This window comes from Trachemys scripta, chromosome 1 (assembly GCF_013100865.1).
Source record: "Trachemys scripta elegans isolate TJP31775 chromosome 1, CAS_Tse_1.0, whole genome shotgun sequence".
NCBI classification, from domain to species: domain Eukaryota; kingdom Metazoa; phylum Chordata; order Testudines; family Emydidae; genus Trachemys; species Trachemys scripta.
In genome coordinates, this window is record NC_048298.1 from 30,008,461 (window position 1) to 30,025,328 (window position 16,868).

The window sequence follows — 16,868 nt, forward strand, 5'->3', positions numbered from 1 at the left end:
TTGTTCATGTGGGTCCAACCAGAAATAACACAGAAGCTATATATTGTTCTATGGGCAGCTTTTATTGCATCCTGCTTCTTTCCCTACAGGATTATAGGGCTTGCAATGGGTAAAAATTACATATATAATGTTTATATCACAGGGTAGACGTAGCTCTTTACATTTTAGAATTTGTTTCTTGAAAGACCTTTGTCATCCTTCCTTCAAAACTTAAGTCCATACATTAAAGCACCATATTTACTAAAGCATCAGCATTGTTCTTGGCACTGTGTAAGATGCACAGAATAAAGGCACACAGTCTAAAAAACAGAATAGACAATGTACCAGGAGACCTAGTGAATGGTAACTTTGGGGAGTGGGTGGGGGGGGGGGGGGGTTGTACAAAAAAGGCATGGTGATGATGAACCATTGACATGGGTTAGAGCAGTGGTTTTCAAACTTTTTTTGCTGGGGACCCAGTTGAAGAAAATTGTTGATGCCCGCGACCCAATGGAGCTGGGGATGAGGGGTTGGGGGGGGGGGGGGGGGCCTGGGGGCCGGGGGGGGGGGTTGGGGTGTGGGAGGGGGTCTGGGCTGGAGGTGCAGTCTCTGGGGTGGGGCCAGAGATGGGGCAGTTGGGGTTCAGAAGGACTTCTGGGTTTGGGGGAGCATTGGGCTGGGGCAGGTGGTTGGGGTGCAGGAGGGGATCAGGGCTCTGAGCTGGGGGTGAAGGCTCTAGGGTGGGGCCAGGGATGAGGGGTTTGAGGTGCAGGAAAGGGCTCCGGGTTTTGGGGGTGAGGGCTGGGGCAGGGGATTGGGACGTGGAGCTGGGCGCGGACTTACCCCCGGCAGCTCCCAGTTAGTGGCGCAACTGGGGTGCCTGTCCTGGTACCGCGGACCATGCTGCGCCCCGGAAGCGGCCAGCAACAGGTCCAGCTTCTAGGCAGAGGCACGACTCTCGCCCGCAGGCACCGGTCTCTCCCACCCCCATCCCAGCCGCTCCCATTGGCTGGTTTCTGGCCAATGGGAGTGTGGAGGCAGTGCTCAGGGTGGGGGCAGCATGCGGAATCCCGTGGCCCCCTGCCTAGAAGCCGGATCCGCTGCTGGCCGCTTCTGGGGCGCAGCGCGGTGTCAGAAAAGGTAGGCACTAGCCTGCCTTATCTGGGCAGCACCGCCGATGGGACTTTTAATGTCCCGGTCGGTGGTGCTGACCAGAACAAGGCGACCCAGTGCCTTGCATGCCGCGACCCAGTACTGGGTCGCGACCCATGGTTTAAAAAACACTGGGTTAGAGTTTGAAGGCCTCTCAGATTTTCAGGAAGTGTGTAAAACAGTGGCAACCTGGGACGTAAGTATGAGGCATGGCGGGCAGCAGGGAAGAAGTCAAGAAGCTGAGAATGGTTGGGAAAAAAACGAAAGAGCAGTGACATCGTTGGTCGAACAAGGACAATAATAAACAATAACAGTAGGGGCAAAGTTGTCCCTTTACATTTGTCCCTTCTTATATTTGATTGGTTTGGCCAGGGGTAGCCAGTAGAGGGATTGAATGGGAAGGAAAGCTGTATGAGCAGTGGCCAAGGATGCTTTTTGGCTGCTGCTTTCAGTATGCTATGCTTCTGAAGTGTGTTTGGGGGGGGCAGAGTGGGTGTGTTTTTGAAATGAGAAATCAGGAGAGAAAAGCCTCTTCTGTGTAACATGTGACCATGCCCTGCGAACTAGGAGTACCCACCATGCACAGGTGCTGGAATTAGGAGTGTTAGGGGTGCTGCCACACCTCCCGGCTTGAAGTGGTTTCCATTATATACAGGGTTTAGTTTGGTTCAATGGCTCTCAGCTCCCCCACTGTACAAATTGTTCCAGCACCCCTGCTACCACGTCTCTGTAATGAAGCTTGTGACTGTCATGTGTGCAGTTCTTAAACTGTAGGTAATATTTTAAATGTGGTATTGACTTTAAATTGCTACACTAGATTAAGCACCTACTACACATATTGGATCACTTTGTATGGTGGTTGGAATTCTTTTCCCAATGACTTTTAGAATGAGATTTCATTCACTCTGAAGACTCCTTTTAAAATCATTAGTCCCTGTTAAGAGATTAGAGGTTTGAAATACGTTCAGTAACCTAGCATAAAGGAAGAGGATCTTTTGTGTAAGATAAGAGGACATAATCAACTGTCCAAGAGCTCTGTGTTACCATTTAGATTAGAGGGGATTACTGTTTTAATACAAAAATAGGCAAAAGGGCATCTCTCATGTTTCTCAGTTCTCCATCTGAAAACAGCAGATGGATGTTTGAATTTTTTCAATGCTTCTCCGCATTAAATACTAAACTTATGCAAAGAAACCAAAATTATAGCTGCAGAGATTGTGCAGTTGTAGCTCCCACGTTCTCCACTTGAATTACTTCTGTGAGACAAAAGCATGTATGTGGATGTGCTATATTTTTATACCATATTGATTAGAAATATACACCTCTACCCTGATATAATGCGACCTGATATAACGCGGTAAAGCAGTGCTCTGGGGGGGCGGGACTGCGCACTCCGGCGGATTAAAGCAAGTTCGATATAACGCAGTTTCACCTATAACGCGGTAAGATTTTTTTGGCTCCCGAGGACAGCATTCTATCGGGGTAGAGGTGTAATTGCAAAAATATGGTTTATTGATGGACTTTATGGAAAATCTGACAGTCTTAATGCCAGTTACTGTGTTTGCTAAAAATTGATTTTTTTCAATTGTTCAGGACTTTATGCTGGAATTAAGTTTTTCCTTATTGATTTTATCTTCAAACGATGCCCAAGACTTCGAGCTAAGTATGATACTCCTTATATCATCTGGACAAATTTGCCTACAGATCCTCAACTCAAAGAAAGGTCTAATGCTACAGTGTCAAGACGGGTAAGTAAAGTTTCATGTTTTTACATATCTGGCAAAGTCCACTTTTTTGTTTGTTTGTTTCCAGTGACTAGAGCACATTGAGGGAGGGGTAATTGTTAAACCTAATTTTAGTGTTCACACTTCAGTGGCAGTCTGATGTTTTTATTTTTAAATCCAGGGTCCCAATATTCATAAAGTGACTTGCTTTTTTGTGGACAAAGAATTTTCTTTTAGTTTTAAAAAAAAAAAAAAGTGTTTGGGTGTTCTAATGTTTTTACAACCAGAAAAATTACTAAAAATAACATCTAGGTATCCATATTAGTCTGTATTTGCATAACAAATTTGCTTACATCACAAGTAAAAACAAGGTTTTTTTCCATATGCCAGAAGTGAATACTCAATGTGCTATCTGGGTTACCCATATAAAGAATCACTGTGACACGTAAAAGTACCCATAGGATAATAAATAGTTTAGTTTAGTTTTAATAAATGATTAATAGATGGTTGTAAGAATGTTAGACATAAGTAGAATGTCTTATAGAGATGGTTAGAGGTGCTTCAGTATAAACCCATGGTCATAAAGAGCCTTCAACATTTTGGGCTTTAACAATTGATTAACCATTTATTAAAACATTATTAACTCTTTTATAAATTATATATGTACCATTAATATAAACTGCAATCTCGTTCTGCTTTGTACATAATTACTAGCAGTACACGTTTTGGAATAAGAAACAGTAACTTTGCTGATGCATGAAGCAGGTTGGAATGCAATATGCTTTTCCACATCTTTGAGCTTGATAGTATTCACAACAGTAGAACTTTGCGAAGATTAAGATGGTACTTACAAGGAATGCTTACATGCAATAGAGCTAGATAGACATAGAATTTTATCTTAGAATTTTCTATAGTGCCCCTTACCATAATATCTGAGTACTTTGACAATCATTTATAGCAGTGGTTCTCAACCTGTTTTCATTTGCAGACCCCTAAAATATTTCAAATGGAGGGAAGGCCCCTTTGGAAATGTTAGACATAATTTGCGAACCTCCGGGTCTGCGGACCACAGTTTTTTCTATCGTAATAACAACCTTTCACTGATCCCTTAGACATAGTCTGCGGACCCTCAGCGATCCACGGACCACAGATTGAGAACCACTGATTTATAGGACTGTAGTCAACCTTTTAAAGGACAGTATGTCTCTTCTGTTACCTGGAAGATTTTTAAAATACTAGTTTTCTAAAAGTACAATATTTTCCAATAGATGTGATTCCTTCCCCCCCAACCCCGCTTTCCCCACTTTGATAGTGTCTGGTTTTTAAATTAACCACTAGCACTCAGTAAAGAGAGGCATTGTCAGGTTTAACAAACCTGGCTGTGGATCCAGTCTGTAAAATTACTGAATGAAACCAAAAGTGGTAGCCAACTTTATCCCAAACCCATCTACTCTCCACACAATCCTTAACCATGGATAAGTGTTCATGATCCAAGACTTTTCTGAATCTCTGACAGGAGGACTCATGCTCTGTTTTTAAAAGTAGTGCTAACATTAAACCAGCTACTTACTCCTTAAGCAAGGGACTGAGAATGAGGATATAGTACAGTCCAAGTACTGGGAGCATAAGACTCGCACCGTACAGCTTTTTTATTCTTTCATGACCTTTTCCACTGAGCCATCCTTGTACTACAGTAACCCTAAAGGCAAGATGATAAATAGCCCATGTCTGCTTAGCTCTTTTGTAAAACTTGATTCAGTTTCAGTGCACAGATCTCATTCGTTTTGAATTTTTTCATCTTTTAGGGCTAAATACTGAGAGTGCCACAAACTTACAGTGAAATCAGAAGCAGCAGAGGGTAGTCAACTCTTCCCAGGATTGTCTCTCTGTACAGATTAAGGGCTTGATCCTGCACCCACATGTCAGGCATGTGTGCATTACCCAGCTGGTGATGCATGTGTGTGATGAGGATGAGAATGGAGCCCTTCATATGTAATTTCTGTGAAAAACGCCAGCCTGTAGAACTGTGCGTTGTGCTACCAGTCAAGACACAAGAAAATAAAATGCAAGAAAGCTTTCCAAATTCAGCTGTGTGCTGCCTTGTCAAAATTCAAGCTTTGGGCTAGATCCACAAAGGGCCATAAGACTTATAATGCCTAACTCTTAGGTGCCCTGCTGGCAAACGAAGTCAGAGTCCTTACTTAGCTGCCCGAGCTCCCTTTACAATGCATGGGGAGAGTTAAGCACCTGAGAAAGGGATTCTCAGAAGTCAGAAAACTGAACAGGGAGCCACCTAAGTTAGCCAGTAGGAAATGCCAAGTCCCACACCTCAAAGGGAGTTAGGCACCTACCTCTGGGGCAGAGGGAGATAACTCCCTGCACTCAGGATTCCCAGCTATGAATCATCTCCTTGAGTTAGGTACCTAAGCCAGGTCAGCCCATTCTGGCAAAAAAACGAGAGAGAGATGTCCCCTATAATCAGTAGCCCAGTGGTTAGAGTTCTCACCTGGCATGTGGGAGAGTCAGGTTCAATTTCTTACTCCAAATCTGGTGCTGTGTGGATTTGAACTTGTGTTCTGTATGCTGGGGGAGTACTCCAAACCATTGGGCTACTGGATATAATCATATACCCTGCAGCTAGCCACAAAAATTCCCAATATCTGCACCCCCAGCTGTCTTTTGTGTATGGCCTGTGCTCTGAGCAGGCCCTCTAGATTGGGTCCTGCAGGCGAACTAGGAGAGGGAATGCCTCATTTGAGAATCCCACCTGGACTAGGATGCAGAGCAGTTTGGTGGCATCAGGACTTAAGCAGTTTTGCAGATGCCTACTAGCCAAAACGTAGGCACCTAAATTCCCTTGGCTCCTACAGGGTTAGGTAACAGCTGAGTAGGAGTTTTAAGGATCAAAGGGGTACCTAAATGTTGGATTTAGGTGCCTAAAGTGGCAGTTAGGTGCCTAAGTCACTTTGTGGATCTCACCCTTTATTATGGGGCAGCATCCAATGACTTAGGAGGTTTGTTTGAAAGTTGATTTTGCTTTAGCACATGATGTTTGAGAAATCTCCACTCTTTTATCATCAGTGTGTAATAATAACCATGCCAGTTTTAAGAGTGTTAGCCTGGGAAATTCAGATCAGCTTCCAAAGTTGGGAGGCCAGCCCACCCTAAGATAAAATGAATCATTAAAATGGTGTGCTCTAACCACTGATAACTTGTTTTAAATTGCATTCATTGTGTGCAATTTCTTGGTATGTGAGTAAAATCTTGCAGCTTCATTCAATTCATGTTTTATTCTGTATATGATACTGTTAAATAGATTTCACTTTTTTTCTTTTGTCACTGTCACATTTGTGTTTGTTGTTTCTTTTCCTGCTAGCTGTCAGGGCATGAAAAGGTATGGATCTTAGCGTGGAAAACTTTCTTTCAATTTGAGCATCTGTGTTCATAATGAGCTGATGCTGTTTTGTGTGTGTTCTTTTAATGTTTGCTTTTTTTATTCTTTCTTTATACTGAGTGTTCTGGGTTTGTTTTTTATCTCTCGAAGACAAATCTTAAATGCTGCTACTGGTTATATAGTAACTGGGCCTGGGGAAGTCCCTCCTAGCCAATTAATTTGGGTTGTGTGCAGTGACATATCCACATCTAATCTGATGTACTCCTTGGTGTGCAGAGACTGTGTTTAAATACAGATGCCTCTTGCAGAATGTCTTTTGGAGGCATGAGACAACATCTGTCTAAAGAGTACAATTGCAGTGACCCAACACCCCTTAAAAATTATCTTCAGATGGGATATTAGTACATTATGGCATAGCAAGCATACTAGGGTATTGTACCAAGTCCAATTTGTGCTGAAGATAGCTAAAAATAACCTTGAATAGCATTCTTGCTATCTTCTTTAATTTGATTTTAAATGAAAATGAAAATTAATAATTAACTAATCATTTAAAGAGTGCAATTAAATATTGCTGTTCAAATTAATCCAATTTATTTCCCGGCAGGTTCAAACAGCATCATCAAGAAGTTATGTGGGTTCAGGTGCCCCAACTGGAGTAAACAAAGATGAAGACAGTAGTCGTTTTCATACCACCAAAAGAGGCAATTTCCATGAAGTCTTTAACCTATCAGAAAATGAGCGTCCTTTGGCAGGTATTTGTACAGATATTACGGTTACAGTCTTGGGAAAAATTTACTCTTTTGAACTAGTCAGACGTGTAATTTGAAGTCTGGGCCCCTGTCTGCATATCCCAGCATTATTCAGAAATGAACTGTATTATAATATATTATCTACTCTAACTTGATCTCCCATCTATACCAGTTTAAAGTAATCTTTTATCTATAAGATGTTCTGAAAGGACCCAGTGCTCACACACTGGCTTGTCTGTTGTGGTAATACAAATTTGATAGGGGAGAAAAGATGCTTAGTCAACTCAGAGGAAGTAAATAAATTAAATTAATGGAGATATCCCATCTCCTAGAACTGGAAGGGACCTTGAAAGGTCATCAAGTTCAGCCCCCTGCCTTCACTAGCAGGACCAAGTACTGATTTTGCCCCAGATCCCTAAGTAGCCCCCTCAAGGATTGAACTCACAACCCTGGGTTTAGCAGGCCAATGCTCAAACCACTGAGCTATCCCTCCCCCCCAAAGAGAACTCCAGAAAGACAGATTTTAAGGAATAGTTTATCACCTGACCAGGTGCTTGAACCCTGGACCTTCAGATTAAAAGTCTGATGCCCTCCCAACTGAGCTAGCCAGGCTCACATGTACTCATTCTTTGAAACAAACAAAAGCTTTGCAACCACAACATACATGAAAATTATTTGCAGGCTATGCTGCTTTTTATAGGAGAACTGTCTAATTGATGGGGAGCCATCTGTCTGATTTTAAGACTTGCATCTTTCTTTCTTTTCCTAAAACTCTTTCCTTGACACATTTGATTGTGTGTTGTATTTTCTGGTAGTATGTGAAAATGGTTGGCGCTGCTGCTTGATTAACAGAGACAAGAAGATGCCCACAGACTACATTAGGAATGGGGTTCTTTATGTTACAGAAAAGTAAGTCATTGGCACTTGGCAGTACACTGTTCCCTGTCCCTCCCTCCCCAAACAAACTTATTGGGAACTCATTTTCTTTTGTAAATACAGTTAAACAAAGAAATGCAAATATAAATGTAGTCCTATAGGAAAAACTTGTAACTACCTAGTAGTATCCAAAATATTTGGATATACAATGTTTTTTTCATAATACTAAACCTATAGAGAAACTGTATAGGGTAACGACAGTTAAAAATTGGAGCATGGTAGGATTTAACAAATGTATTAGGTGTCTGAAATGTTTGTAGATGAGCAAACCATAGCATCAGTGTTTAGTATGTTAGCACTTGTTACAGTGAATTGGACAACTAAATTATGAAAATGTAAAGCACTAGCTACTTTTATTAAGTGTGGTACGAGCATTAGCTCATTATAATTTACCAAATGTTCTGTGTTTTGCTGTGTATTTTGAGTGCTGTGAAAACCCTGTTAAAAATGAATGTATGGCTTCTTTAAAAACAAAAAACACAGTTGACTAAGTTAAGCTTTGGTTTCAAAATCAAAGCCGTTTTCTCTGCACACACTGAATGGGTATTACTAATGCTGTTTGGGATCTTAAACTGAAATTCCTTCAGTATTAGAATCTAGTGGAACTAAACCTAGGTTATCTGTATACTGTGCTCTCTAATGATGGTGATAATTCTTCTAATGTCTAGAATTTCAAGCTTTATTTTAGCATATCTTCAGGTTTGTCTGCATTACAGTAGTGTGCAGCTAAGTCCAACTGTTCATTAGTTTTCACTTGGGAGGGAAGGGGGTTATAAGGATGAAGTGGGGTTTTTTTAACTTTCAGTAGAGTGGCCTACTTTTGCTATCATTTAAGATTTGTATGTTTGGTCTTGTTACATAGACTTTCACTGTAAGGATATGAGTATGAAATGTTTGTGCATGCAGTAGATTACTGATCTTTTAGTGGAATTAGAAGTTCAACTGATGGAGTTTGAAAGTTTTTGTTTTAACATAAAATCATAATTGGAAATGACATTTTTCACACAATTTCTTGCAGGGCTGTTTTTAATGTAGAGAATTTCAAAACTCTTTGGAAGAAGGCAGAATTTTAAGAGTTTTGGTTTTCAGATTATTGTACCAAATAAGCACTTTTTCCCCCTTTGTCTTCAGTTACTTATGCTTTGAAAGCTCCAAATCTGGCTCTTCTAAGAGAAATAAAGTTATTAAACTAACGGAGATAACAGATATTCAGAAGGTATGTCTTTGTTTTGTTGAGTGTACAGTAATATGGGAAGATCACTTTTTTGTTCCATTGCAAATTTTACTTTGTTTTCAAGGAGTGTATCTTTAAGAATCAGGTGGTGGGGCTTTTGATTTTATAATGCAAGTAGATATGCAATCATCTGAGCAAAGGTGACAAATTTATAAAACTATTTAACTGAACATTGGGGTTTTCTTAATGCAAAATTGGGATGAATGCGAAATAATGCAAAGCAACTCAGTTGAATCTTCCAGCAGAAGATGTTTACAGAAGTGTATGGCATGCTTTGAACTCACAATAGCTCAAATGCAAACATTAGTGTTCTTTTCTGATGGTACCTTGAAAACCAGTCTTTTCCTATTGAAGACTGATTATAATATAAAACTAAGCTGGAAACTGTGACTGGGTTCTTCTAGTTCAGTTTCCTGAAATCCTCATTCTTCCCTATTTGATTTCATGGAATTGAAGGCCAGAAGTGACCATTAGATCAACTAGTCAGACCTTCTATATATCACAGACCATTAAATTCCATCCCTGTTTTGAGCCTAATAACTTGGGTTAAACTAAAGCATTTCAATCTTTGGGGAAGTAAATTTTTGTGCACCAGAGGCAGAGTACAGGAGAGACCGAGGTGTCCCCACGACAGGTCCGTGGCCCCTGAAATGGCAGGGAATTGATTAGGTGGGATATACCCAGGTGACATTTCACTTCCTTCTCAAACTGTCCCTCCAAAATTGAAATTCTTTCCTCCTGGTGCCTCTTTATCGCTACTGACAGGTGAACTGCCCTTCCGATCTCAAACTCTCAGCCTCGGTTATGTTTGACTCTCTTCTGTCTCTTAGTATGTCATCATAGTTACTTTGTCACCAAAATTTTACCCTTTTCCTGCTCTCTTAAAATCCTGATCCATGCCAAATCCCTGTCCTATGTATTACTGTACCCTGCTTCTTGCTTCACCCCCTCCAGTCCATCCAGAATGGGGCTCCGTACCCTCCTCCCCCTTGACTTCAAATTTTTGTCCAGCCTCTCATACACACAGCTATCTCCAGTATTGTGTCTAAGTATTCTTTTCCTCTACTTTAAATACTTCCTTAAATCCTGTTTCTTCTTTATCAGTAATCTCTCTTTCATGCTGACCCAACAGTGGCAAAGATGCTCTCCAGCTCTTGTCATTAGGAATGATGGTTTAATCTCTTGTGGGGCCTTTTAGGTTGTAGGAAATAGACTGAAAACTGAACAATCCCACAAAAGACATGCCCCAGCAGAAACTTACATTCTTGAATAGTATTTCTGGCACTTCCTTTTGCTTGCCTTTGGTTTCTATTCAAGTGCTCCACTCTTGCTACAGTACTTATGAGAGGCAGCGTACAGTACATAGTTCATTGGATTTTCAGTGTACTGCTTTTGCATGATGAGGATTCTTTAGCCCAATAGGAAGTTGATTCCTGCCACTGTACCTCTGAATTGTTACTTATCTATATTTCACCTTCATAGTATCAGTTTGTGAATTCTATTTCATTTGGAAAATAATCTTTGCAGTTGTCTTTTTAAATGCCATGTCTGACACTTTAAACACTATAAGTAGGCAGGAAAGCTTCAGGGGTGGGTGGGAGGATCCACAGTAGATGGGTTACATCACATTCTCTTTCATGCCCATTTGTAATTGTTCAGCCTGTAAAATATCTTTGTTTGTTTTTTGTAGTACAAAGTGCTCTCTGTTCTCCCAGGGTCAGGGATGGGTATTTCAGTATCAACACCATCTACACAAAAAGTAAGTAGCCAGCTCTATCTGTATTGCACCCTCATGTGCTCAGGGTTCCTATTCTGTTTTAAAAGCAACATTAAATGCCCTCCATTTCTTTATAGCTTGTGACGGGGTGGGGTGTGTGTGTGTATGTATGTATGTATGTATGTATGTATGTTTAAAATTTTTGCTCTCACTCTGTTTTATTTAGTTTAATATATTTTGGAAGCTGAGTGTATCTATTCTATAGTATCGTTGACCTTGTCTGACTTGGTTCATTCAAGTGGAATCAAACAACTCTGTTTTAAAATGGATTTACTTCATCCCCTCACCTGTGGTACCCACAGCTCTCTTACGCCAAACTTAAATTGACCATTTTTTTTTACCAACCTTCTTCATGGCAATCATAGGAGGTGTCAATAACACTGCTGCAAAAATGTTAGAAACTGGAGGCCGCATTCTCTGTATGTAGTGCCTTGGGGTGATGGTGTCCACAATGCACTCAAAGAGTAATATAATTGGGGTATTTTGAAGGCCAATGTGAATTTTGACAGGTCCTCCAAAGTGTGGCTGAAATCTACCAAGTTTTCCAGCTTCAGTCATGTGACTTTTCCAAGAACCTATGAACTAAAAATTGAGGAGGGTTATGTTGTTTAATAAGCACTTCAGGTTTACAAAAAGCCATTCTAATAAGCCGGGAAATATTATTGAACCTTGATAACTAATCAAACTCATAGTTTGCAAAGAGGTTTCTTCTGATTCATATGCTAGTTAGTGTGCTGATCCTTCTACACCATGCCTGGGCATGCATTTGAAAATTATTTTTTTTAAAGATAATTTTAATAGACAACTAATTACTCAGGAAGTCTAAATTGGAAATCCACTGACCTGAAACTCAGTGCCACTGTGCCATTTTAGAAATCATAAGACTACTTTAAAAGAGCTCTGTCTCTGGTTATCAAGAAGGCTTTATAGGTCCCAAGCAGTTGGAAAGTGAAATAGGACAATTGGTATAGAACACCTATGAACATTCTCTGCAAATGATAGTTGTGATCCAGTGCACTGTCAGAGGAAAATGGTAAATGGAAATGAAATATCTGGGGGAGGTTTTCTTAGGAATTGAACACTGAACGGATTCTTAGACTTTTAGGAAAAAGCCCCTTCTAACTTCCATTCAGATCCTGTTCATGTTTCACTGGACCAAAAAAACCTAAAACTCTCTCTAATAAAGGCTCCTTAAAAAGGAAGGGGGGGAGAAAGGTGTTAATTTGAAAGAACCTGGTCAGACTTGTCTAAAGACTTCAGGAAAATTTCTGATTTCCTTTAGCCTATAATTTGGTTTGATTTTTTTTTTTTTTTTTTTTTTGTCCTGTAGCCACTAGTGTTTGGTGCCATGGTACACAGAGATGAAGCTTTTGAGACAATTTTCAACCAGTATGTGAAAATAACCTCTGCAGCATCGAACAGCGAAAGCTAGTATCTTATCTTCAGAAGATCTAGAGGAGACTTTATTTTACAACTTGGTAGTGAAAAATTGAACATCCTCATCTATTTTGCAATAATTTTTCTTGTCATATGGTTTATATTCTATCTGTTACATGAATCAAGTGTATTTTATATATGCCTTCATGTTTGTTTTTAAGGTTTTTTTAAAAAAACAGTGAAAGTGCTATCATCACTATTAGCCTTGCACATTAAGCACTTTCACTGTTTATTTACTGACATTAAAAGCTAGGAAGATACTTGGAGAACTGACTAGATATCAGACAGACGGGAACAGATTCATCCCTTGGGTATCTCCATTGATATCAGGGATTAATTTTGCCCACTATCTGTTGTTTTTGCATGAGTTGAAACACATTACAATAATCTGGTGTGTGTTTCTTGAGTACAACAAGCACTGAATTGGGTACTTTATGAAACCAGTATCAACACCTAGGAAATATCACTATTAGCTGGTAAGAATATTGATATTAAGGCAATTTTTCTTGCTGATTTCTGTACTCTAAAAGGATTTATTTTTGAACAGTTTGACCTGATTCAATTTTTCCTGCATACATAGTTTCAAATTCCTTGTACAGTGAATTCAGCATTACAAAGCAGAAGGAAATGTTTGGAACGCTATCTTCCTTTTCTGATCAACCAAAGTACAAGAGGAAGAAAAGAACTATCTGTTTTTTGAGGGCAGCAAAACTTTGTTCATAAAATGTTAGGCAACTTATATTTGTATTCCTATTGATATTTGTCATGGAAGGGCTCAATAATTGTACTTGTACATATAATGTAGCAAGATGCACGTACATTCATGCAAAAAGACTTACTGGGCATCTTTTTGTGATGCGGGGGGAGTTGGGAATAATTACGCCCAAGCAAAACTTGAGATCAGCTTCGTATGTTATCTATTCATTTATATTTGAGATTGTGGGGGCAGGGAGGGTTTGTGAGAGTCCCTTGTAACAGAAATGTCAGGATAGTGTAGCAAGTGAAAGCATTATTTCCAGAAGAAATTATTCTATTTTGATCTCCCCTTTCTTTATTCAATTTTTCCAACAATAGAACCTGACTTTGCCAAATGGAGCAGTGACACTGGGCCCACCTTCTCCATAGTTTTTTCTCTATTGACGGGCAATGCATATAATAACATTAGTCTTACTTGAAATTTTGAAAGTTTGCATAAGCCATGTACTATTAAGCCCATCTGAGAGTTTAGGATTTCATCTGCATTCTCCTAAAGGCACAGCAGAATGTATACAAGCCCCCCAGTATATTTTCTCCCTACTGCATCTTTTGAGTTTAGTAGTATTTTTCTTCCCATAAAACCGATGAAGAAGATAATTCTGTTAGCCTATCTAAAAAATGTTGACTTTAAAGTCAATACACTTCTTAGTTTCTAGTTAAACAAGTTAGATCTTTAAACAAACTCCAGGGTTACATTCAGTTAAGTATAACAACAATACAAAGATCCAGGGGAAAATGGCACTCTGAAACTGTTGAAACCTATTTCAAAGTGGCAGTGAAGATAATTAATTTTAATATTAATATGAATATTTAATGACAGTATTTCTCCATGTTGTATTTAAAGTTCATGTGCATTGGGACTCACAATTGAATATTTAAGGCACAACGTTGTTCATGCTAAAGCTCTGTGCTGTAGACATAAGTATATAAATATGTAGCACAATCTATCTTAAAGAATTTAAAATTAATATCCATGCACTGAGTTCAGGAAATCACTTAATCGTGTATTCAAATGTCCTGAATAGTTATGGACTTTAGGACATGCTTAAATACAGTACAAAGGGGGATGTTTTCCTGAACCAGGCCTTGAAAGTTTACAATATAATTTTAAATTGGTAGGAGATCCAATTACCCACTATATAACAAGGATGTTAACCAAATACCATTTTGAAGCTACTTTCATTTGGCAAATAGATATTCATTTGGCATATACAGGATTATATTTAAGTAAAAATATTACTTTTAATTTTGCAAATTTTTATTTAAAAAAGCAGTTTGATTTAAAGAGAAGAAATTGTCATTTATCCAACAGCAATTTATTATATAGTTAAACTTTTATAAAGCCTCCTTTAAGAATCAAAGTGGCAGATGAATTACAGTAAGTGGCGAATAAATAAGCATTTATATAGCGTAATGTTATGTACAACTTAGTCATATTCATAGTTCATTCAGTTTGTCTTAAAATCCCTTGGGTGTTTGTGAGGTTGTCATTTTTTGAAGAAACAGAAGATTATATTTTTACTGAGCAAGTGGTTTTTCTTATTTTTGTATCATTTTCAAATGTAATTTTTACCTTCACTCTGGTCATAAGGCACTGGTTTCAGTTTAATTGCCGGTAACTGCACTTATTACCTCCTCCCCTCACTGACTGACTGACTAGTATGTAATATTGTCCTATATTCTGGGTCCTGAAAGACTAAAATATTGTTCAGTTGATGATGCCAGGACAGTTAACAAGACTCATTTTTAAAGTAGTAGTAAATCATTTGCCATCTTCCCAGACTTAGAATCCTCCTTCAGAAAATATACTCTTTTAAAACTTTAGTTTGGTCAACAAAGATAACCGTCCTACTAACGCTAATTTGTCATTCAAAATTAATCTGCACTTTAACAATATGTATTTAAAAAAAACATTGTTAAAGCAGTAAACTTATTGCAAACTACAATGCAACATTGGTTCATTCTGATAAAAATAAAATGAACTGGATTTTTTAAAGAGTAAAATGTGTAATATAACTGATTAAACATTCATGTATATATTTTCAAAGTTCACTTTACATTAGGTTACTAGAATTACTGCAAATTAACTGCTCTCGTGTTACATAATTAAAGGCACTAAACAATAACTTCAGTGCGCTTACTTGTGAGTATTGCTACACTTTTGTTTCTCCCGAGTCCTGAAATGCTGGGAGGCAGTGGGCAATTACATAATTTACTTGTGTAATTACACTGAAGTTAATAATTTAAAATTTACCTTCCTACATACAATTTGCAGTATAGCCGCCTTTTTGATTCAAGGTTGAGTGGTGCCACTTAATGTAAAGTGTTACTTTTTGACAGCAAAAAGTGATGTTTTTGCCATACTATTGTTCATTTGCTGTCATTTGTTGTAATTCTGTTGATGTATATGGTTTATTGTTGGATCATTCACATTTAATTGGTTTAACTTCTTTCCTAGAAGTGTAGTGGTTAGTTTGAGTTCCTTTCAAGAAAAAAAAGGGAGATGAAAACTTATCACATTTATTATTCATCAGTGACCATTTAAATACAAATTCCTGATGAAAAGCTCAGATACAACATCATGTTTTTCTGTACTTAGTCATTCTTGTGAGGTCAGATTGAATATAAATGAGCTACTTATAAGTGGCAACATTGCACAAAAAAGCCAGCAGCAAAACCTTATTACTGTCCATGCAGACCAAGAGAGAAGATATTTTACGCGAGAGTGAAGAGGTGAATGTGTGTACATTTTTTTTTTTTTTTGGCAACTTAAACTCCTACAAAGAAAACTGGTAGTTTTTATTGAATTCTGTAAATTTTGGCAGATATTTAATTTCTGTTACTAATCATTGAAATAGAATGGATGTTAAAATAGTTTTTATGTCTGAAGTTTGTCTATTTTGAAGTTGTAAATAATTATGCATTGGCAGTGTAACTTTTGTTCAACAAAAGACTTATACTGTATGAAGAGTTGAAATAATGAAACAATTTGCCCTGTACATTTTTTAAGAATCTTGTTTGTTTAAAAAAAGTATTGTATAAATTATAATTTTTATTTAAATAAACCTAAAAATGCTTTGTGCTAACAGGTATGTTTTTAACAACTTTTCATCCTTCAGTGCAAGCATAGTCTTTCTTGATTTCCACAGACTGAGGTTAGTGTAAAAATTTTTTTTGGTATGTTTTTATAACCCCATCAAGAAGATCAAATAGGTAACAGGTTTTTATAAGTAGCAATATTATAAAAATTCAAGCAACAGCTCATATCTACAAACCGTTCTTGAATTTGTTCATATAGCTTTTTTGATATTAAGAAAAAGATAACATTTTTCTGTCTTCATGCTGTTCAGATTTTTTTATACATATTCTTTTTGCAGTGGTGGCCCTTAACATTTTCTGGTTTTATCTAAGATAAATAAATATGCTTACCTGAGAATATGATGTATTCCCTTCTACATGCCTGTATTTACTGTAAGAAACACCATGAATGTTACATATACAATTGGCAAGAGTTCACAGCCCACCCACTGTAACTATCTATTAGTATGCATGTTTGGTTTTTAAAAAGTATGCTCATTCAGAATGTTTTATAAAACAAATAGGCATTTTTTAATAACTTTGCTAAACATTTGACGTGTCTACATTATATTGCATTTAACACGAATGAATGTGGATGAGGAAAAAATATTACCCATACATAATACAAATTTCCCTAGTTTCTGGAAAGACG

The 16,868-nt window shown here is 38.2% G+C and overlaps 1 protein-coding gene, 1 long non-coding RNA gene and 1 other non-coding gene across 5 annotated transcripts in view; 1 reads left to right on the forward strand and 2 right to left on the reverse strand.

The window, feature by feature from the left end:
- Window positions 1–16,862, forward strand: part of GRAMD4 (GRAM domain containing 4) — a 115,774-nt gene extending 98,912 nt beyond the window's left edge. For all 3 annotated transcript variants that reach the window (XM_034767066.1, XM_034767082.1, XM_034767075.1), the window contains exons 14-19: window positions 2,725–2,879; window positions 6,854–7,001; window positions 7,814–7,907; window positions 9,066–9,150; window positions 10,859–10,927; window positions 12,276–16,862. In XM_034767066.1, coding sequence (XP_034622957.1) covers window positions 2,725–2,879; window positions 6,854–7,001; window positions 7,814–7,907; window positions 9,066–9,150; window positions 10,859–10,927; window positions 12,276–12,377 — 653 coding nt within the window. In that variant the 3' untranslated portion in view covers window positions 12,378–16,862. The remainder of the gene's footprint in view (window positions 1–2,724; window positions 2,880–6,853; window positions 7,002–7,813; window positions 7,908–9,065; window positions 9,151–10,858; window positions 10,928–12,275) is intronic.
- On the reverse strand, window positions 7,538–7,610 carry TRNAK-UUU. The gene has a single exon. It is a non-coding gene; the product is annotated as a tRNA-Lys (tRNA).
- Window positions 11,062–16,868, reverse strand: part of LOC117875746 — an 18,956-nt gene continuing 13,149 nt past the window's right edge. Inside the window, exons 3-4 of the long non-coding RNA XR_004645343.1 lie at window positions 16,568–16,607; window positions 11,062–11,527 (exon numbers count right to left, since the gene is read on the reverse strand). This is a non-coding gene — a long non-coding RNA (uncharacterized LOC117875746). The remainder of the gene's footprint in view (window positions 11,528–16,567; window positions 16,608–16,868) is intronic.